The 22253-nt window shown below is 38.7% G+C and overlaps 1 protein-coding gene and 1 non-coding gene across 6 annotated transcripts in view; both read left to right on the top strand.

Moving 5' to 3' along the window:
* Positions 1–22096, top strand: part of CKAP5 (cytoskeleton associated protein 5) — a 54123-nt gene extending 32027 nt beyond the window's left edge. Inside the window, exons 24-45 of one of the 5 annotated variants that reach the window (XM_032690164.1) lie at positions 1651–1779; positions 2369–2563; positions 3226–3361; positions 4150–4238; positions 5409–5534; positions 6197–6346; positions 6747–6950; positions 7667–7802; positions 8625–8818; positions 10540–10712; positions 10928–10951; positions 11860–12033; positions 12453–12573; positions 13275–13454; positions 13903–14090; positions 14506–14581; positions 15365–15553; positions 15666–15800; positions 16325–16408; positions 16502–16661; positions 18370–18524; positions 19703–22096. In XM_032690164.1, coding sequence (XP_032546055.1) covers positions 1651–1779; positions 2369–2563; positions 3226–3361; positions 4150–4238; positions 5409–5534; positions 6197–6346; positions 6747–6950; positions 7667–7802; positions 8625–8818; positions 10540–10712; positions 10928–10951; positions 11860–12033; positions 12453–12573; positions 13275–13454; positions 13903–14090; positions 14506–14581; positions 15365–15553; positions 15666–15800; positions 16325–16408; positions 16502–16661; positions 18370–18524; positions 19703–19957 — 3273 coding nt within the window. In that variant the 3' untranslated portion in view covers positions 19958–22096. The remainder of the gene's footprint in view (positions 1–1650; positions 1780–2368; positions 2564–3225; positions 3362–4149; positions 4239–5408; positions 5535–6196; positions 6347–6746; positions 6951–7666; positions 7803–8624; positions 8819–10539; positions 10713–10927; positions 10952–11859; positions 12034–12452; positions 12574–13274; positions 13455–13902; positions 14091–14505; positions 14582–15364; positions 15554–15665; positions 15801–16324; positions 16409–16501; positions 16662–18369; positions 18525–19702) is intronic. The other 4 variants (XM_032690167.1, XM_032690165.1, XM_032690166.1 and 1 more) reach the window with 4 other exon arrangements.
* On the top strand, positions 12636–12746 carry LOC116789116. Its single transcript, XR_004357899.1, has one exon. It is a non-coding gene; the product is annotated as a small nucleolar RNA SNORD67 (small nucleolar RNA).
* Positions 22097–22253: the final 157 nt, after the last annotated feature.

Consider the following 22253-nt stretch of genomic DNA (forward strand, 5'->3'; position numbering starts at 1 on the left):
TGGTAAAGGTGCTTTTAGAGTATCACTGTGGATCCCAGTATACGTTGTTATTGTCTTTTCACTGTGTAGGAGACCTGTAGGTAGACACAGGATACTCACAACTGACGCTGAAGCTTGTATAATGTCAGTGTCGAGCTTGTTAGGATGCTATGTCAAGATCAGAGTTAGGGCCATGGCAAAGAGCTAATTTGAAGTAGTGGAGGAAAGAGGTTTGGGAAGGTGCCGATGTCTTGGGGTCACGGGCAGTTATCAGAGGTGGCATGCTTCAGCTGTCTCTACTCTGAATGTGAGTAGGAAAAAGAACAGAAGCTGGATCTGCCTGTCTCAAACAGTGGAAGACTAGGACTGATCCTAGGGCTGGATAAAAAAAACTCCTGGTCACATTGTTTTGTCTTTTAAGAGTCTTCAAGAACTGAGATTTTATGTGACTGTTGAATTCTTCTTTTGTTCACCAGTTATCTTGAGGTAACATCAAACTCCCTTTGTAGAGTCATAGAATTGTTTAGATGGTCTGTAGGGTTACCTTCCAACCTAGTTCCAACCCCACTGCCATGAGCAGACACCTTCCACTAGACCAGCTTGCTCAAAGCTATGCCTGGTACTTCAGTTCAAATTACATGGTTTAAGGATAAGACTAATTGTGATTAACTTAGTGTTGCTAAAATGAGTAATAAGAATGTTACTTTTAAGAACTATAATGCTGACAGAAGATGGTATGTTCATTTGAACATTTTTACAGTAGTATTTTTTTAAGTACTGCAAGTGCAAGATTTAACTAGTTTATCAAAGTTATCCAGCTTTTGAGGTTGAGGATGGTCCTTTCTGCACCCTGCTTCAATATGCTTATAGTGGACACACTGGATAATTGAGGAAAACCAACAGCTTGTAGTATGAGTGAAGACAAATGAAATTTGGGTGATGGGGAACCAAGGTCTTGCCAGAGAGGCTGATGAGCATCTGTTTATCTGCAGCTCATGATTTTTCTTTTCCTCAGTGAGACTGAAGATGGACCAACTTATTTGCAAGGATGCTCACTACTTATTTACATATATACCTGAATGTTACCTCTGCATTTAATATTGATTTATACTAAACATAAATGAATCTGTCACATTACCAGCTTTCCTCATAAATTCTACCTGCAGTAGAGGATCATATTATAGAGTCATGTCTACACTGATAGCATTTTAAAGAACTGTGATTGTTAGGTATTCCATCTGGCTTCTCATAACTTTACATAGTTCTTTCAAAAAAGGATGCTGTTCTAAATTTTGCTTGAAAAAACCCTAAATATGGAAATTGGTAGGAGTTAGAGGGCTTTCTCTGTTCCTGACTTGACTTTTGCTCATGTGTGTCCTAAATAAGAGTGCCCTTAAGAGCAGGCTCCATAACCCACCTGCCTTGATTCATTGATGTGCTATATGATAAATAAATATAATGTCTGATTTAGTAGTTGCTGCAGCTGATACCATCACTAAACCAAATTCTTCCGAATCTTAGACTTCTCAAGCAGTGAATAAAAAAAGATATTTCAATGCCCATGATGTGAAAACTTTTTCCTTTTATAGGAAGGACGATTGTTGCCTCTTGTGTTGTAAACTTCTGACCCCTCTTTACGTTTATTCTTCTTAAATCTTGTTCTTGCTGCAGAATAATGTTCGTGCTGCTGCATTAGCAACTGTGAATGCCTGGGCTGAACAAACTGGCATGAAAGAGTGGTTGGAAGGGGAAGACCTGTCTGAGGAGCTCAAAAAAGAAAATCCTTTCCTAAGACAAGAGGTAGGCTTCTGTCAAGTAAACTTCTTGTGTGTCTAATCAAAATAACCTTATGTTCTATGGACTGTTTATTTATGCAGACTGAAATGGCACAGTGCTACAATTGTATGAGAAAACAAGTAGGTGAGTCTCTGTACTGATATAAAATTGTTAAACCTCAAAAGGCTAATAACAAGCTTTCTTCCTGCATGATAGCTGTCATTCAGTGCCTCTAAAATGAAACTTTTGTCTGTTTTGATTAGCATTTTAGGTGCTAGTGTGTTTTCCCTCAAATTCACCATGAAACAGAACTGGAGTCATTAAAGAGCATGTGGAATTCTGTTGCTTTCAAAAGCAACAACATTTACAGTCTTAAGAGACTATGCTTCAAGTTTTAAGATAGATGTGTGTTAACATATTGTACTCAACTTTTTATTTTTGTAATTGCTAACATCAGAGTTGATGTTAGTTATGAATATTTGTCTGAAGAAAGTTTGGGGAATGTTTTTCCTACTCACAGAGAGTTGTGCAAGGGACTACTATTCAGTCTTGTGGCCTGACAGAGCAGTGTTAGCACTTCTTCAAAAGCTTTTATTTTAAAACTTTGTTTCAGCTTCTTGGTTGGTTGGCTGAGAAGTTGCCTACCCTCCGCTCTGTTCCCTCTGACCTACTCTTGTGTGTGCCTCACCTGTACTCCTGCCTTGAGGATCGAAACGGGGATGTGCGCAAAAAGGCACAGGATGCCCTGCCGTTCTTTATGATGCATCTTGGCTTTGAGAAGATGGCAAAAGCCACTGGCAAGCTGAAGGTATTTCTGTCACAAAGATTAGATAATGTGACCTTGAATGAGTGAATATTAACAAGTCACATTCACAGTCTCATGATATGCTGTCCTGAGTCATGTAAGCTTGTCTGCATCAAATATTTTCAGGGGGGCTGAAAATAGTATCAGGAGGCTGTGAGTTAGAGCTTTCTCTACTTCAAAAATGATTACTACCACTACAGGCTTATCACTTCAAGAGCCTGATATTTATTCACTCTTCGTTCCTTCTGAAGAAAAAAAAAAAATCTACCTGCAGAAAGCTTCCATACCAGTTACTGTCCCATTGTATGCTTTTGTACTCATACTTTCAGATGGCTTCTAGCAGTTTGGTCTGGCTTATGAACCCTTGAGTGAAGAATAATTGTAGGGCATTCCATTGACTTCATAGGACCACTCACCTAGAACAGATTGCTGGTGCACGTTTCCCATAGGACTTGCAGAAGAAACTTAATAAAAAGATGTTTTATCTCAGAACAAAAGTATCTGAGAACATTGATGTTTTAAGATAAGCATCCTGGAAAGTAGTAAACAGAGAATAGCTTGTTTCAAACTACTGTTGTTTTCCTTGTCTGCGGCTTGTTTATTAGTAGATTAGTGTTAGTCATCACTAAATTTATCACTTCTTTTTTCCCCTTTTTGTTCTCTAGCCAACTTCCAAAGACCAAGTACTGGCCATGCTTGAGAAAGCCAAAGCCAACATGCCAGCCAAACCAGCTCCCCCTGCTAAATCATCTTCCAGAGTAGTAGGGGGAACAGCTCCAGCCAAATTCCAACCTGGGTCAGGTAACCTCTCTTCTTATCTTCTGGGAAACATCTGAGAAAAGGGTGGGTTTTGAAGCTTTTTGACATTCTAGAGGAAGAAACATACTTAGCTGGAAAAGAGGAATTCAGCATAGTTAGGGTTACAAAGAACTGTGGAACCTAGTGAGTTCTGTCTGCAGTTCTGACCTTTATTGCAGTTGAATCAGCTTCCAGTGTAGGAGGGTACTTCCTTTCCACACAGCCATCTGTCTGCTGCTATTTGAAAATATCTACTTGGTATTGAAGTTAAAACCCATGGGCTGCAGGGGGAGGCTTTTAGTAATACTAATCTGATTTTAATGTAATATGATTTTAAAATGTTTTCACATTATTTTTTATCTAGACTACTTCTTCAATATAGTTTACTCTGGGAGTACCAGATTGCTTGTGCTGATGCAAAAGAGGGTAGTGGGATTAGGGGACAAATGATTTGGAGAAGCAGTCCTGTCTCACTGCTCTGCTGGGGCTAGCTTGCCTGCTCAAACCAGGTGCAACTACAGCTCTAGACATTAGCCTGGAAAATATGTGTCTGTGCATTTGTAAATTGTTTTGAAAATGACAAATTTGCTAACATAGTATGATATTAATTATGAGAACTTTGTATGCTAACATGGAATTTAAGGGACCTCCTCTGTGGGTCTAAAATCCTCAGACATCTGTGTAATAAGTATATTGTATCCTTGAACAGTTTTTCTTCTGTTCTTAGAACAGAAAATTGATAACCTAAAATAGGCTTGAAGATAGCTTGAAATGGTCTATTGTTTCTCTAGCATTTGCTGATGACTTGGGGTCTAATACCATGGAATCCAAGCCTGATCCCAAAAAAGCCAAAGCAGGAGGACTGTCCTCTAAAACTAAGGTATGTCAGTTTTATTTTGTACAAGATCAGTTCCATGAAGTTAATAGCTGTGGTTTGTTAATCTGTTATGGCTGGAAGAGTATAGTCCTTGAGCTCTAAAGCGACAGGTGTTCCCGTATCACTTACCCAATCGCTGCTGTTGTCATTACCTATTTAATTCTTAAAGTCTGTGTTGTCAAAAATGCAGTCTTGTGAGAGACTCAATTTGTCTGAAATCTGCTTGGCCTCCTTGATTCTGTGCTATTGAGAATTCATTCTTACTGTTACACTTCCAATGTTATACTTTAACATTAATTTTGAACTCATGTATCAAAAGAAATTTGTCTCTGCCTTAAAATATGAAGGGTAAAATGTTCTCAATCACTAGTGAAAAAAGGGAAGGAATATGCTTGAAAGCACAATAATCTCAATTGATTACAGTCAATTTGTGGTTAGGTTTTTTTGTTTTGCTTTACAGTAATTTTTTTGCTATTAACTTTAAAGTTTGTCCTGTGGGTACAACTAAAAATAACCTGAATTGTTTTAGTCCTGTTGCCTCCATTGTCTGAAGTAGTGCTATAACAAGAACATTTTATATCCATCTTAATGGCAAGAATGAGCAAAATAGACCTTGAAGGATATTGTAGATTTGCTGAAGTCGATGCAGTGTTCTGTCAAGAGTTCAGAACTGGGACTATAGAGTAAAGGCCTTTGCTGCAAATGCATTAAAAGGTTTGGAATGGTAACTCTTAGGAGTAAATAGCTGTCTAACAACAAAGACTTTTCTGTGGCTTATTTACAGCAGTCAAATGTTAATAGCAATATATCCAAGGGTAATGCCAGCCTGCCCAAAGCTAATACAAGCCTCAGCAAAGGCAGTTCAAGTCTGACAAAGAGCCAGTCTATCAAACAGGTACCACGTTGGGTTTTAGGGATGTGTGGGTGACTAGCACACTGGTTGAGTGATGTGTCATACTTCACAGGGTACTACTGTGCACACTATCATGGGTATTGCTTCCACAGCAGCAGAGCGCACACTTTTAAAATTCTAATCAACATTTTTCTTTTAGCTTCTCTCTGGCTCTTGTATACATAGGCAGCATGAGATTGGCTGGTATCTAATGCTTGCAATTGCTGGGACTGAGGCATATGTATGTCTTGTGTTGCCTGTTAATACTATGCTTTTTTCAGGGTGTACAAGGGAAGAAAGTGCTGAGCAAGCCTAATTTGAAGGAAGACGATGATAAATCAGGTCCTATTTTTATCATAGTCCCAAATGGAAAAGAACAGAGGATGAAAGAGGAGAAAGGTCTGAAGGTGAGAAAAATTGGAATGTATTCACAAGTTTTGAAGGAGATTTTTTTTTTTAATGGCATTTGTTAGTTTTTAATTTAGAATAAAATGTACTATGGCATGAAAGTGCTAGTCACTGTCCATCTCTTGGACAGATTCTTCAGTTGAATTTCACAGGTCAATATCTGGCTTACTGTGATGTTTCTCTTCTGATTTCCAAATTTTGTGCATATGGGCTTTTCTGACAGCATATAAATGCTGAAAATTTGTGAAGGATTGTTAAGCTTAGTCAGCTGTTTTCAGGTACAGAGTTCCAGGATACATTGTAAATGCTTTAATTTACTTATTTTGAACAACCCTACTTAGCAATTCTTAGGGAAATTCTGTTACTGAAAACATGTATGTTATTTGTAACTTGCTAGTAGATAGGCCTGTCTGTAGCTTAAAACCAACCACTTTAAGTGATAATTATTAAGATGATGACCTAAAGATAACCAGTCCACATGAAGAAAATTTTTCACGTAAGAGAAGGTGAGCAAACACCACTGATTTTTCCTGTTACTTATTGACAATAAGAAGACTTTGAAAACAGATTCTGAAGCGGAACTAAAAGATATACAATCAGCAGAGTCTTTCAGGAAGAAAATTTATTGCTTACTTTGAGTTCTAAATGCTGCCTTTTACAGGTGTTAAAGTGGAATTTCACTACTCCCCGTGATGAATATATTGAACAGCTAAAAACTCAGATGTCCACCTGTGTGGCCAAATGGCTACAGGATGAGATGTTTCATGCAGACTTTCAGCACCACAACAAAGCACTGGCTGTTATGATTGAGGTGAGTTTGTCTCTGTGGTAGTAGATGATGTGCTATGGAATTATTCTCTGCTATGACAGATTCTGCCTGAATTCAAATCAAATAGGAGTTCTCTGAGGAGTCAAGAGTCATTTTTCTGTGAAGTTGAAACCTAAACATAGATAGAAATAATTTTCAGAGATATGGTAAATTTGGTATTAATACTGTTTCTTGGGAGAAGGGAAAACTTCCTCACCAGAGACTTCTCTTAGAATTTCAGAAAAGCTGTATAAGTTAAAAGCGAGTACTTATGGTCCTGAGAATTGACCAATAAATGTAGACTATCTTATCAGACATAGCTTAGCTTATTCTCTGTTCTTTTCTTGAACTCTGTGTGTGTGTCATTATGCATAACCTTTTTTTTCTTTTTTCTTCCTTCAAGCACTTGGAGAGTGAAAAAGACGGAGTCATCAGCTGCCTGGATTTGATCTTAAAATGGCTTACCCTGCGGTTCTTTGATACCAATACAAGTGTTTTGATGAAAACACTTGAATACCTTAAATTGCTTTTCAATATGCTGAGTCAAGAAGAGTATCACCTCACTGAAAATGAAGCATCCTCTTTCATTCCATATCTTATCCTAAAGGTACAATTTATTTTACACAAACTAACTTTATTTTTCATGAGGAATAAAGCAGGATACCATCAAATACTGCAGTATGTTCATTCTAAATACATTGTGAATAGAGTTAAATCCAGTTGGCTGCTGGTCATGAGTGGTGTTCCCCAGGGCTCAGAGTTGGGGCAGTCCTGTTTAATATCTTCATCAGTGTTTGGGCAGGAGTGTTAATCTGCTGAAGGGTCAGAAGTCTCTATATAGGGATCTGAACAAACTGGATAGATGGGCCGAGGCCAGTTGTATGAGATACAACAGGCCTAGTTTTTTAGCCTGGAGAAAAGGGGGCTCAGGGCATATCTGGTGCTCTGTATAACTACCCAGAAGAGGTTGTAGTGGGGTGGGTGTTGTCTCTTTCTTGCTAAGTAGCGAGTGAATAAGATGAGAGAAAACAGTGTCAAGTTGTGCCAGGAGATAGTTATGCTGGATATTAGGGAAAACTTTTTCACCAAACAGCTGGTCAAGCATTGGAACAGATTGTCCAGGGAAGTGGTTGAGCTTCTATCACTGGAGGTATTTAAAAGAAAACTGCATATTTTCCTTTAAAAGACATTGACCAAAAAGGAATTTTACCTTGAGAATAATTCTGGCTTGCCTGATATTATTTAGAATAGTGAAATAGTGTCATGAGACTGTTTAAAATATCCTATATTTCTTCCCCTCTTTTTCTATTAATTTTCCATTAGGTAGGAGAACCGAAAGATGTCATCCGCAAAGATGTACGTGCCATTCTGAACAGGATGTGTCTCATCTATCCAGCCAGCAAGATGTTCCCTTTCATCATGGAGGGGACAAAATCCAAAAACTCAAAACAACGTGCAGGTGCGAAATGGCGGGTTGAACTGGGCTTACGCAAAGTACTTGAAATTGCTTTGGTTTGTGTCTTGAAAAACCCAGCATAAGAGTGTTGGGTGGGATGTGAGACTTGTCTGCATGTGGCATTTTATGCAGATGTTCATAAGTGTTTAAAGGATCAGATTTTAAAGTATCATATTGCTTTTTATTTTGATGTCATCTTCCAAAGATGAGCAGTCTCTCGTTGCTATCAGTATTAAGGTTGTGTCTCCCTTGAGTGGGCTTATTTTCTTAGTGAAACAGTGCTGGGGAGAAGCATGACAATACTCTTGTCCTGGTCACCAAGAGAATCAGTTAATCTGATCAACAAATGTCTCTACATTGCACATTTGTCTCAACACAAGTAAGGCCTGTAATAAAGTTAAGGTGCTTGAACTACAAACAGCTCCCTAGTCGCCTTGAAAATATCTTATCCTGGTATAACGTGGAAGTTAAATTCTCTACATAATATAACATTGTAAGCTCACAACTGTCTAAACTGTCTAGATGTGAAGTTAATTAACATTGCTCATATAAGGTAACAGGAAATATTTGAAGGGTATAGGGCTGACTGAAAGCTTTTACATACTCTATCTGTGTGAAGTAGTCTGAACCTGTAGTTTACTTTTATTCATCAATATTTATTATTTATTCATCCTGTAAATCACCTGGAGTGTGTCTGTCATCAGCTTTGTGATTGACAGTTCTCTACAGTGAATGTTCACGTTGTGCAAGCAGCACAGAAACTGGGAGTGCTCTCTTTCCAGCAGCTTTCAAGTTGAATGTGTGTATGTTATTTTGTTTCTTTAGAATGCTTGGAAGAGCTTGGATGCCTGGTTGAATCATATGGCATGAATGTATGCCAGCCAACTCCAGGGAAAGCCTTAAAAGAAATGGCAACTCATATTGGTGATAGGGACAACACCGTGCGCAATGCTGCACTGAACACCATTGTGACTGTCTATAACGTTCATGGTGATCAAGTGTTCAAGCTGATTGGAAATGTGAGTATAACTGGAAATAAGATTATGGGGGTTTGGGATTTAGGTGGTAGGTTTGGTTTGGTTTGGGGGTTTTTTGTTTGGTTTGTGGGATTGTTTGGGGGTTTTTTGTTCCTTACTCTTTTGTAGAGGATTAGCACTGTTTTGCTTGTGATTGGTCATCTTGCTGTTGGCGTCAAGAGCATTTTGTAGTTTTGAAAATAACTATCATAAGATCTGTGGTGCTGTAAATTATTTGGTTAATCCCAGATTGTGGAATATATGAAATCATAGAATGGATTGAGAAGGGACCTTAAGGATCATTTAGGTCCAACCCTGCTGCCATGGCGGAGCCACCTTCCACTAGACCAGGTTCCTCAGAGCCCCATCCAACCTGGCCTTAAACACTTCCAGGGATGGCATATCCTGTTCCAGCGCCTCAGCCACCCTTACAGTCAAGAATTTCTAATCCAGTCTAAACCTACCCTCTTTCACTTTAAAGTAATTACTCCTTGTTTTATCACTACGTGCTCCATTTAGAAATCCTCTCCAGCTTTCTTGTAGGCCCCTTCTAGGTACTGGAAGGCTGCTATGACATCTCCCTAGAGCCTTCTCTTCAGCATCCTGAACAACCCCCAGCTCTCAACCTCTATTCATAGGAGAGGTGTATATAACCTGGGTTTGCATGAATGAAAAACAAAGCTGGAGGAAACAAGGAAAACATTGACTTTCATGGGAATTAAGTTGTTTATAAAGAATAACTTGAATGGATATTTTATGGAATATGGCGAGCAGGGAAGGAAGGCTGCCCCTTTTTGTTTTGTGTTTTTTTTCCTTTCCAACTTCTTGAAAAGTTGAAGTTTAATGTGACTCTTGTTTTCTCCGGTAACCATTTCCATGAGAATTAATGTTGCATTTTCATTAACATTTTAGGATCTGATCATATTTCAACTACTGTTCAGAGTGCAATCTGTCTCCTCCTTAGCTTTGCGTAGTCCATTTGCTTTTGGATTTTCAAGGTTAAGAAAAGAACTGTAGCACCTGAACTCTTCAGCCCTTTCTAACTATGACTTTCTGAGCTTCAGTAGGTCACAACTAAAATGTATGGGTTCTCAGGAAGGCTTCCAAATCACAGGGATGTTGTAGAGTAGTTCTCACAAAATTGTCATGCTTACTTGTGTTCAAACGTAGTTATTGGTAATCTTTGGTCCAGTAGGTAAGCAGGTATATATGAATCTTTTCACTGCCTGAGTTGGAGTTTAAAGTTCGATCTTGTGTTGAGATTGAATGATGAGTACATTGAACCGGACAACTGTAAGAAGTACTCTGTCTTCTGTGGCAGGGTCCAGAGTGTTAAAGCACTGCCTCATCTCCTAATAGGGAATATAGAAAAGGTGGATGGCGGCTTTTTGTTTGTGTTTTTTGCAACAACACATGGAACAATTGGAAACACTTGATAGTACCATACTTTGAATTTGAGATTAATTGTTTCTTGAAAATTATGTGGACTAGAAATATCTGTATTTGGTATTACAGCTTGTCAATATGGGTTAATTAGCTTTTGAAGTAACATCTGGCAGTTCAAAGTGGCCCTGTTAGTTTGCTGGTAGGTGATAGCATTGACAGTTCCTGCCTTGGTCATAGGGAACTTCAGTCTGCAGTAGTAACTGATATGCATCCTGTAGGTGACCTAGATTTCTAAAATCCATACAACTCGAGTTGAGTGGAAGTATTGTGTGTTACAGCTTTCTGAGAAAGACATGAGCATGCTGGAGGAAAGAATAAAACGGTCGGCCAAGAGACCCTCTGTGGCTCCTGTGAGACAGGCAGAGGAGAAACCTCAACGTACTCAAAACATCAGTGCTAACGCTGGCATGATGCGGAAGGGGCCAGCTGAGGACATGTCCTCCAAGCTCAAGTATGTAATGATACGTTGTGGTCTCTACCCTGCGTAGTGTATGTGCTAATATCATGTCTGGCAATGTCATTTTAGTTCTCATATCATCATCTTTGCATGTTGTGAAAATCGACCATATAATAGAAATCAAAATGTCTGAAACTTTTTTTGTCTTGTCTGTCTTGAAATCTTTCTAAATGGTCTTGTGCCTCTTTTCACTGCTTCTCCATGGACAGAATTATGTATCGCACTTATAGGATGTAAGTACTGCCCACTAACTCCTTGGTAGCAAGGCTCTTGTATCTTTCAGTTTCTATCCCAGTCATCCCTTCCTGAGGGTGATGGGTTTGCCATGGCTAGTTCTAGGTTATTTACAGGTCTCTGACATAAAGAAAAGAAACCAAAAATACAAGTTTCTGTCAAGGTGACCATAGATCAAGCTGCAGGCAGACTTGGCACTTCTACATTAAGCAGCTGTTCAAAATATTGGGAGAACTTCCAATGTGTTACATTAAACTTTGTATTGGTTGGACCCTGTTCTTAACTTGTTATGTTAAACATAAAGCACAGAACTGGATAAACGTGTGTGAACCATAGAGCCTGGGGCAACAGTACCAGAAACAAAAAGCTCAGAAACTGTATTGCTTGTTGCCTGCTCATTATTTCTGAGTAAAAATCTGTGTTAAGAACTATGTATTAGAATATTTCCTTAAAAATCCAATAAGCAGCACAAGTTACGTGGGATGCTGGGAGTCTTAAGTTCAGAGGAGCTTGCAAGGTTGCTGTGTACGTACACATCCTGTCCGTCATGAAAAAAAGCGAGAGGAGAAAGGAGCCACACTAACTTCAAAGCTATGTTCCATTTATACTCCTGCAAACTCTACTAGTTATCTCAAACCACTACATACCTGTCACAGGTGCAGGGGGTCTTGTGGGTTACAAGAGGAAATTGAAAGCAAGTGACTGGCAGCTGCTCTTCTGGCCCACAAAAGTTTGTTTTACTCACGGCTTAGGGGAAAGGCAGAGGGAGTTATTAGGGGGCTTAAATATAGTCAGAACTCCAAAATCTGTGCTATTCTGAGAGCTTTAGGCCTACCAGTGGGTGCTAGTGCTAGTACTCTTGCCTCTTGTGTATGTGTAATAAACACCTCTCTCCTGGTTTCTGTAGCCAAAATCGCAACATGGGCAGTCACTCTGAGACAACACATACTGTTCCACGGGAATTTCAGCTGGATCTTGATGAAATTGAAAATGACAACGGAACTGTCAGATGTGAGATGCCAGCACTTGTGCAGCACAAACTAGATGACATTTTTGAGCCAGTCTTGATTCCTGAGCCCAAGTGAGTTTAAACTCCTAAGTGAAATCAGCAGGGCTGCTTAAGAACTATTTAGTGAAGCTGAATTGGCTAGTTTCTACGTTCAGACTTGTTTACGTAAGAGGGTAGTGTCAGCTAATTTGAAGAGATGTCAAAACAAAGGTCCCTTACACTGTGAAATCTGGAGAACAGTTATTTTTAATGAAAAACCTGAGTTCTACTTACATATTTTTATAGTAAAAGAATTCTGAGTTTGTAAATGCATCATCAGTGTCTTTACAAGTAGTGCTATAGTGTTAAAAAAAGTGATTCCTTCCTTGACTATCCTCAGTGAAGAATGAAATCCTTTTCCCTTGTCTCTAAATCTTGATTGAAATGTAGCAGTTAAGTGTGAATTAAAGTAGCTCTCCAGAAAGTAACGAGTTCTCTTTTCAACTGTTTAGAATTCGTGCTGTGTCCCCACACTTTGATGACATGCACAGTAACACAGCTTCTACTATCAACTTTGTCATTTCCCAAGTAGCCAGTGGTGATATAAATACAAGCATTCAGGCTCTGACACAGGTAAGTGAATTAAGGTAGCAACTGATCATAGCAACTGATCACACTGTATTAAACTATTTGTCTGCGAGGGTGATGAGTTGCACTGTAGTGGAGCAATCATGTCAGGTGACATGGACTCTGCTCAGAATCTCCCTGTTGACAAAACGAAGTGCACAGGGGCCATCTGACTCGCTTTAGCAATAGAAATTCCACTTGGAAGAGGTAGAATAGACTTAATGCTTTTTTCATTAGTGATTCTGTGTTATCATTTTGGTTTTGTTAAATTATTTGTACTATGAGTTTGAAAAAGCCAGTTAGTCAGTGAGACTGAATTTTTAATGTAAACTGGTTTATAGATCCTCTGCAAAAGGATTGTCTTGCCTCAGTTTTTATGTGGTTTTAGGGTGGCTTTAACTACTTCAGAGTTTTAATAATACTTAAAAGATTTCATAAAGCTGTGAATTCCAGAATTTTTAATGGAGTGTTTTCATTTGTGTACAGGATAGGATTGTAGTTCTCTAAAAGATTAATAATTGGTTGTATTGGGATTAGCAATACAGGTCAGTGGCTACTGATTTCAGGTGAAAGCTTAGAATACAAGTGCCTTGGCAAATTGATTGGTCAAGGCAATGCCCTTCCTACAGAAAAGTTTTTTAAGTCACTGTTATTTTGCACTGTTTGCATTATGTTGACTTCACTAGTGTTTTGTTTTTAAATCTTAGATTGATGAGGTGCTCAAACAGGAGGACAAAGCAGAAGCTATGTCTGGCCACATTGACCAATTCCTAATAGCTACCTTTATGCAGCTTCGGCTAATCTACAACACGCACATGGCAGATGAGAAGCTGGACAAAGATGAGATAGTCAGACTTTACAGCTGTATTATTGGGAGCATGATCACGGTAAGGCTTTGATGTAAAATGTGAGGTGAAGAGCAAATAACTTCTGTGCAGAAATTGCAGGAGAATGGAATGTCTGTCCTGTACCTAGGTTAGATTACTATTGAGTCTCTTTTATGAAGGTTTGTTGCCAACTATCTGCTCATCAGTGCACCTTTTGAGAGGGAGTGAGGAATGAGAAACTGGGGAAGAAGGTCTCTGCTTCTGCAGAATACAGCCACTGTAATACTTCTATTAAACTCTGTTTTTAATATTCCTTTTTGAGTGCTGAGTTGGTGGCCTAATTATTTTCAGAAGATACTCGGTAGAAATAACTTTCTTCATAGTTGTGTTTTGACTGTTTAATGTTGTGAGAAACAGGGAGATGTCATGGTTAGACAATGTAGTCTAGAGAACTCCCTGTATTAAAGGATCATGTTCAGGGAAAACTAATACTGTCTTCAATCTGTAGCTATTTCAGATAGAGAGTCTGGCTCGAGAGGCCTCCACTGGTGTGCTTAAAGACCTAATGCATGGTCTTATTACATTAATGCTGGATTCTCGGGTTGAAGACCTTGAGGAGGGGGAGCAGGTCATCCGATCAGTCAACCTCTTGGTAGTGAAAGTTCTGGAGAAGTCTGACCAGACCAACATCTTGAGGTATATAATGAAAACTGCACAATTACTGCTTTTCTTTACCTGTTCTTGTGTGTTCCTTGAGTGGCTGAGTTTGTTAGTCATTCTGTAAGCAAACACAAATGTCTGTAGAATCATTCAGTTAGCTGATAAAGAATTATCACTCATCATCAATGGTGATTGGAATTTGACTGCACAATCTGCACAGTTGGAGGCAAGCTAAACAAACCAGCTTAGTATGCTTCTCTATGCTTTATAGTTCAGCAAACTGCCTCTTAAATTCTTGTAAGTAGAAAGAAAGAAGGAAAGAGCTGTTACACAGTGTGATGTAAACTGCAGGACTGACCTCAGTCTCTGTGGTATTCTGGGGTGAGTTGGAATCTTTTTTTCTTTTGTATAGAATGTTTCTGTTTAACCTCTGTAAATTTATTCCTTTTAGTGCTCTACTTGTTTTGCTCCAAGACAGTCTTCTAGCAACAGCCAGCTCTCCTAAGTTTTCAGAACTTGTCATGAAGGTGAGCCTATAATAGAGATTTTGAATTCACTTGGATTATCTGAATCATGTTAGCTGAAACGACACATACAGTTAAAAAAAAAAATTAGTGACCATAACTTGAAATACTTCTTATAACTCTTATAACCTTATTAGATGTCACATATAAGGACTTCTTGTATGCCAGGAGGGAGCTTAACACCTGCTAATAGTTTACAGAAACTTGTGCACACTAATGCAAACTCCATACGAGCTGTAAAGTCACCTGCTGAGCTCGTTTGCTTGGGCACAGCACTGCACTATGGATTCAAACAGTCCCAGACTGGAGCTGACTTCTGTTTTGTCATCTCTAATGATACAGTGAATGCGCAAATGTTTGCATTTAAAGCATGAGTGTGATTTTTTTTTTTTTTTTTTTTTTAATCATACAACAGCCTTTTGTAACTGGCATGATTTAAAGACAACTTAGGCATTCTTAATGAGGTTAAACCTGAAGTTGGTGTACATAGCATGTATGCATTATCTGCTAAAATTTATTCACACAAAGCATTCAGTCTCCTGCTGTAGATAGAGAAGTCAGCATTGCATTTACGCATCAGCTCTAAAGAAAGATCTGGATACTGTACAGCTAGTTACAAAGAGAAAGTATGTACCAGTGCAAATATAGCTTGAACAGGCAGACACTGCGTGCCTGTAAATGGTAGCAGAGTGAAGTGACTCAGTGGTAATGTTGTGTAATCTCTCATTACATAATTGAATGCTTTTTCCTTGAGTTATCTTGCTTTAAGTTGGCCTCTCGTTCCAGTGTCTGTGGAGAATGGTGCGTCTTCTTCCAGAAACCATTAACAGCATAAATCTAGATCGGATTCTGCTGGATATCCACATTTTCATGAAGGTCTTTCCCAAAGAGAAGCTGAAGCAATGTAAGAGTGATTTTCCTATAAGGACATTGAAGACTCTGCTTCACACCCTGTGCAAGTTGAAAGGGCCCAAGGTCAGAGCAATCACTAGTCATGTGCTTTTAAATTGAATGTTCATGCAGTGTCTAAAGTTTTTCCTTATTTTTTCTTTTTTTTTTTTTTTATTCTCCTTTTTTCTTGTTTTAGATCTTAGATCATTTAACAATGATAGACAACAAAAATGAGTCTGAGCTAGAAGCTCACCTTTGTAGAGTAATGAAACACTCCATGGATCAGAGTGGAAAAGCTGATAAGGATACAGAAAAAGGAGCTTCTCGCATAGTAAGTAAAGAAAATGTGTTGGTAGGGAAAAGGAATGTAAGGCAATTTAAGAAACAAGCTTAATTTTATATTTGTGGAATGTGCAGTAGTGATTGCCTTTCTGACATGCAACTAATGTTGGAAATACTCTTCGAATTTCCCTTTCATTTATGGCTGTTTTGGGAACTTACTGTGTGTGTTTATGTGAGTATTCTCTGCATAACCCAGGATGAAGTGCTCTCCAGAACATTCAAGTGAGCAGCATAGGTTTATTGCTGCCTGATACTGCATCTTGTCTACTAGAAGTTAACCATACCCAAACCAGGTTGTAAACACTACCTTCTCAGAAGTCCTCCAGCTTGATGATATCCCTCCTCTCATTCCGTGTAAACAGTGGCTATGTAGAACCCTGATCACTTGAAGATTTTCTTCATCTTGGAAGCTCTGTATCCAGCTAGCAGATCTGAGGGTGGCGTGGGTTTGTCTGACTTCCATCTGGTTTTATTCACTTTGTTTTAAAAGTCTCCTTTTGTTTATTTATTTAGGAGGAAAAGGCTTCAAAAGCCAAGGTTAATGATATTTTGGCAGAAATATTTAAGAAGATTGGCTCAAAGGAGAACACCAAGGAGGTGAGTGCTCCCTTTCTGCACGGAAGAGGGTATGATACATTGGAATGGTGTATACAGCACTTGTAGTAATACCTAGGAACTCTTCCCTCCCAGGGTCTAGCAGAGCTATATGAATACAAAAAGAAATATTCTGATGCAGACATTGAGCCCTTCCTGAAAAACTCCTCTCAGTTCTTCCAGAGCTATGTGGAAAGAGGCCTCCGATTGATAGAAACAGAACGTGAGGGGAAAGGACGCATTGCTCCTTCTACAGGTACATGTTATAGCAAAACTGATTCATTTATGAGAAGCAGAGATAAGAGATGTTTCCTGGTAGAAACTAATATTTGTAGATGTTTATGGATTTCCAAAGCAAGCCTGGTGCTTGTGTTGCTTCATGAGGCACTATTTGCAGGAATTATGCATTCTTGTTTACAAAAAAAAAATTATAACCACACTAAATGTAGAAAACATCTGAAAGGCTTGGTAAATAATTGGTTCTAATATGTATCCTGTAGTGTGGGTTGAACATGAGGCTATGTTTCCATGTGTCCAGTATCAAAAATTGGTTCTGCAAGGTATACAGCTGGTTTATAACCCCAAATCTTCATTCGTGAAGCCTAGCCATGATGAACAGCAGCAGCAGTCAGGTTCTCCATTTACCTTTTTACCAAAAAGGTGCAGGAGGCTTTTTACAGTATTATTTACTATGGAATTGGAAAGCTTATTTTAAATAACTTGAACTGTTCCTCTAGCAGAATTTATGATGATCCCTTTCCAATAAACTAGCTTTTTAATTGGAAAAATTACTGTAAAACAGTTTGTTAGTGAGTCTTTTCATTGCAGATAAATACAAATGAGTATTTATTGCAATATTAGGGAGGGAATGTGACAAATCGTTAGCTGAGAGTAAAAACTGATACACAGTCTATCAAAACTTCCTTTAACTTTCATTTCTTTCACATTTCATTGTGTCATGTCAGACTTTGTCCTTTTTTCTACTATTGTTCCTTCTCCTATTCCTGTATTGTAGATTACTTTAGGAAGATAATGAGATTCTTTCAGAACCTCTTAAATGTGTTAAACTAGGTAGGACAGAAAATTCTACCTTTTCATCCTAAAAGTCTGTACAACTGAGAACAGTTGTACAGTACAGCAGTTTTCAAAATGAAATTTACATTCCACAATTGTCTTTTTTTCCCTCCCTAACTATAATTTTGTTATAATAAAGGATATTGTTCCATATTGCAACAGTGCTTTATTTAGAGTAAAATATAAGTAAGTGTATTAAAAGTACAAATGCTTAACCTTAATTCTCCTTTATCTAGTTTAAATGCCCTTGCAGTAAATTAGTGAAAACAAACCCTTGTCTGTGCTGTCTTAGAATTTGCAATTCATTTCATAATGGAAAAGCTTTCTTCATCATGTGAATTCCTTTTCTAGTCTTCTGGTAGGGAAGCTTTAAAAACCTTGCTATGTGCCTTCCAGAAATAGCTCTTTGAGTCTGAACTGGAAGAAAAAGCTTTAAGTTACACAAATGAAGTAAAGAGGAGTTAGGATCAGTGGTAAACCCAAAAGTGGTACTAAACTAGAAAAAGACAGAAGACTTCGAGTATTTCCCATCCTGCCAATTGCTGAGTTCATTCTGTCAGATGTTGTGGTTGGTTACTGCTGATCCACATCAGCATCTTCCTCTCTCCCCACTGTTGTCTTCAGCTGTCGACCTCAGCACTTCTGGAGCTGCTCTGCAGCCACTTCTTAAATTTCTCCATTTCTTTTCTTGGTTTTCAGTTGTCACTCTTGCAAGGAATTGGAAGTGCTGATATGTCTATACTAACAAACGCAAATAGCTTGGTAGTTTATATATTGGTTAGTTCTTCATTCATTGCATCTTGTTTCAAGGAACTGACCAAGAGGCTTACTCTTTTTTGATGTTTTTAATTGGTTTTAACTTTTCTTCCTTCCTTCCCCTCATCCTCCAGGAATTTCTTCTCAGATGGAAGGAACATGTGTTCCTGTGTCTACCCACACTGTATCTTCCTCTATAGGAAACACAAATGGGGAGGAAGTGGGGCCTTCAGTTTATTTGGAAAGACTAAAAATCCTCAGGCAGCGTTGTGGCCTTGACAACGCAAAGGTATTGTACTTGACAACTCTTGTAAATCTCCAGGAAAGGAACTTGATTTGTACTTCTGTTTTAAAGAATTCAAATTGATTTCTCTGCCAAAGTCAGATTCTAATCAGAATTTATGATCTTTCACTATAGTGCATGTCCTAGTTACTCAATGCATGTCGCTGTGCCTAGTATAAATGGCTTTAAACGCATTACTTGGCCAAGTAGGCTTAAGTTTCAGTCCACTCTGTCTGCAGTACTGGTGTGCATGCAGGTTGTTTCTACAGCCCTGTAGTTTGGTATCTTCACTTGCTGGGTAGTTGAGTCTCAGAAAGGTTCAAATAACTACTGTTCTCTAAAAACTAACATATTGACCTCTGAGTTGAATGATGTGGAAATTCTGGATCTTTCTGCTGTGAAACAACCATAAGAGCTGAATTAATTTGAAGTTGTATATATTTGGGGTGTATGAATACTGAGGCACAGAAATGCGGAATGAGCTTGGTATCGGAAACTGGACCAAAATCTCTTACAGTGCAGTGATCTATGTGCTAGGAATCTAGTGCCAGTTACTGAAATTTGCACTGGGCCAGGTGAGAAGTAATGTTCACTCTAGGAATAATTATCAAGGTATATCACTGTTTTAACTTGCATATCAGCTCACAGCTCTGAGGAGGGGAAATATTTCCTAGATGATAGTAACAAGGTAGATAACTCTGGTGGAAATATCAATCGGTAAAAGAACAGTGAATTGACATTTTAAGTCTTTGGCAGGGTCCATCTTGCCAATTAATTCAAGTTTCCTCTTCTCATTCCTCCAGAAAACTCATTGCCTGTTGATACTGCACATAGGCATGGACTTTGTACTTGTGGTGTTAGAATTCAGGCTGTTTAAGACTGGCAGTCTTTCTCAGTAAAACACTGGTCTGCAGTGAATTTTTTGATCTTTAAAGACTGTAGTTCCTTTGTGTCCCTACTGACATGAAGTTAAATATTAACTACTCAAATGATAAGAATTGAGTATTTTAGTTAGCTTTGCACCGTTCTGACTTTATTGCTCCAGATTCACTTGTGTTGTAGTGGTTCTTCCGTTTCCTCTGTTTTCACTGTTTCCTGTGAAGATGAGAATCTATTGATTATGATTTGTACTTATATAGCATTTACTACTATATGTCTTAACACTTCACTTTCCCCCCTCGTAGCAGGAAGACAGACCCCCTCTGACGTCTCTGCTCTCTAAACCTACACTCCCTACAGTTGCATCCTCTACAGATATGCTTCACAGTAAGCTCTCCCAGCTCCGTGAGTCCCGGGAGCAGTACCAACACCTGGACCTGGACTGCAATCAGACTCATTCCTCTGGCATTGGAACTACTCTGGCTTCACCTTCTTCTGCAGCAGCCAATATTGATGACTTGAAAAAAAGATTGGAGAGAATAAAAAGCAGTCGCAAATAGAGAAGCAGTGCTGTTGCTTGGGGCTGTCTTCAGCTTTAGTTTACTAAACTAGAAGTCTTCATAGTTAAATGGCCTCGTTTAGGCCTAATGTATACAAACTGGTTTATGTATAATACAGTGGATTTTGGGGGGTTGAGTCATTGTGGCACAAGTATTTGTACATACTCTGCTTCTCAGTGAGCATCTCTTTGACAATAGAAGGCTGTCTGTGTATTAGTTTTAGTGTACAGACCTGTAAACAACCATCCTGCTCACACTAGTTTCTCATAACTTGGGGTTTTTATTTGTAAAATTGTCTTTAAGATTTTTTCCTAGTTCTTAACTCTTAGAAGATCTTTAGTGATTTCACTTTTAATTTTGTGAATTCTTCTCCATGTAATCCTTGAACTGTTGATTCTGTATGGACACATGGCATGAAGTAACTAATTTAAGTGTCTTTTGTAAATAAAGTTTGCATTAACTATACCAGCCTCTGTAGGAACAGCAGCAACTGCTGGTTATAGGTCACTCTATATTCCTGAATGTTAGTGACTGGGCATCTAGAAACTGAACTAAGCTATTCTTGACACAAACCTTGGGATTTGGATACATGATAAGGAAGATGAGTGGAAATATACTGTCTTTGGCTGCAGTCCTGAGACTTTGCACTCTTCTGTGAGCAGTAGTGCATTTTTATATAGTTCCTTTTTTATGTTTTGGAGTATGTTTCTGTAACTTGAGACTATTTAGTTTGCTGAAATGCTTATTTTAAATTATCTAGTCCTTGTGATGCCTTTTTAGCCAGATTAATCATAGTCCCAGCTGAGGGAGCTTTCTTTGAGGGAGCCTGCTGCTGTTGGTATGGAATAGACTACCAGTGATGTACAGTCAGTGGGCTCATTTATCCTGAACTCATTTGGTTAAGCAGTCTTCCTCTTGCAGGTAGACCTCACCACTACATTCTTTTTGCTCTTAAACATCTGATGTCAGCAAACTCTACTAGTCTGTGTAACTAAGACACCTAGTAGGGCTAGTCTGAAAAAGCTGTAGCCACTTCTATTTTTTTTTTTAAGAGTAATTAGCCTTTTTCAGAAGCTACAAATATGAAGATGAAGACAGGCACACTGTGTATCCTTTCTAGCCCTTTCATTTCTAGGGAGGTGATGTGTTTTGACCTTACTACTGCACTTCCATGTGAGAACTGGTTGTGAAGCATACATTGCACATCTGTTCTGTAGCTAGAACAGAGTTATTGAAGAGTTGGACAGGCAGGCTTAAAATAGCACACTTCTGCTCTATATTTTAATCTGTTCCATGTAACTGCTGCTTTTGTTGTTTGCTCTGTGCACCAGCAGTCTCTGCATTAGGCCATTACTGAAACTGCCTTGCCTGATTACAGTAAAAATGTGGCTTTAAATTAGTACTTGTACAACAGATCTATGCCAGAGCTTCTGCAAATGTCTGAAAACTTTCACAGGACCCCTAGGCTGGGGTTGCAATTGATGTATTGCTGCTTGGTGCTTATGATGAGTTTGCACACTGCAATAGCAGGTGACTTGCGAGCGTTCTCCATCCTGTGTTAATTGATATGATGCCATTCCTTGCTCCACCGCCTTGATTTAGTAGTCTCAGTCTCCTCTCATAACCTGAAATGGGCATGCACTTTCTTGTGGAACAGAGCTCTGTTACAAGTGGAGGTTGGCCCTTATTGGTAAGTGCTGAGTTTTGGGCACTTTACCTGGGGCAGTTTTTGAACAGTTTGTGTTGGCTGGCACTAGTTACTGCCACTACCTCTCAATTACTAGCTGCTCTCTGAAACTTAGTGACATTTAAATTAATCCATATGTTCCTTTACCATATCCAGCAGACATTCTGAAGAACTATTTGTTAATTAGCTCAGGATGTTAAAACAGCAATGCCTGCAAGCTTGTAAAAACTATTTTAAGTTTGAAGCTGAATTGGAAGTGAAATACAGGAAAATTGAGTAGCAGAAGATATAGTTTCTTTTTCTGAATGAGTTTTTGCCCTGTGTCTCTGTAGTGTTTGGTTGGACTCAATATCCCGGGAGTTCTGAACTAAAACTTGTGCACACAAATTAATAAAGCCTAATCTTTAGCCCAGACAATATTTAAATAACATTAAACTGACTTTTAAAAATTATTCCTCTGTATTGTTTGTAACAAGTCAATATGAACAGTGACTCATTCCAGAAACTCTGTGGTCCTGGTTCCCCTCTTAAATATGCAGTTTGTCACAGATAATTAGAGAGTAGTGAAAGGGTGAGCCTTTAAACATTAGAAGGGCTAAACATTTTCAG

Source organism: Chiroxiphia lanceolata, chromosome 6 (genome assembly GCF_009829145.1).
Source record: "Chiroxiphia lanceolata isolate bChiLan1 chromosome 6, bChiLan1.pri, whole genome shotgun sequence".
Taxonomy (NCBI): Eukaryota; Metazoa; Chordata; class Aves; order Passeriformes; family Pipridae; genus Chiroxiphia; species Chiroxiphia lanceolata.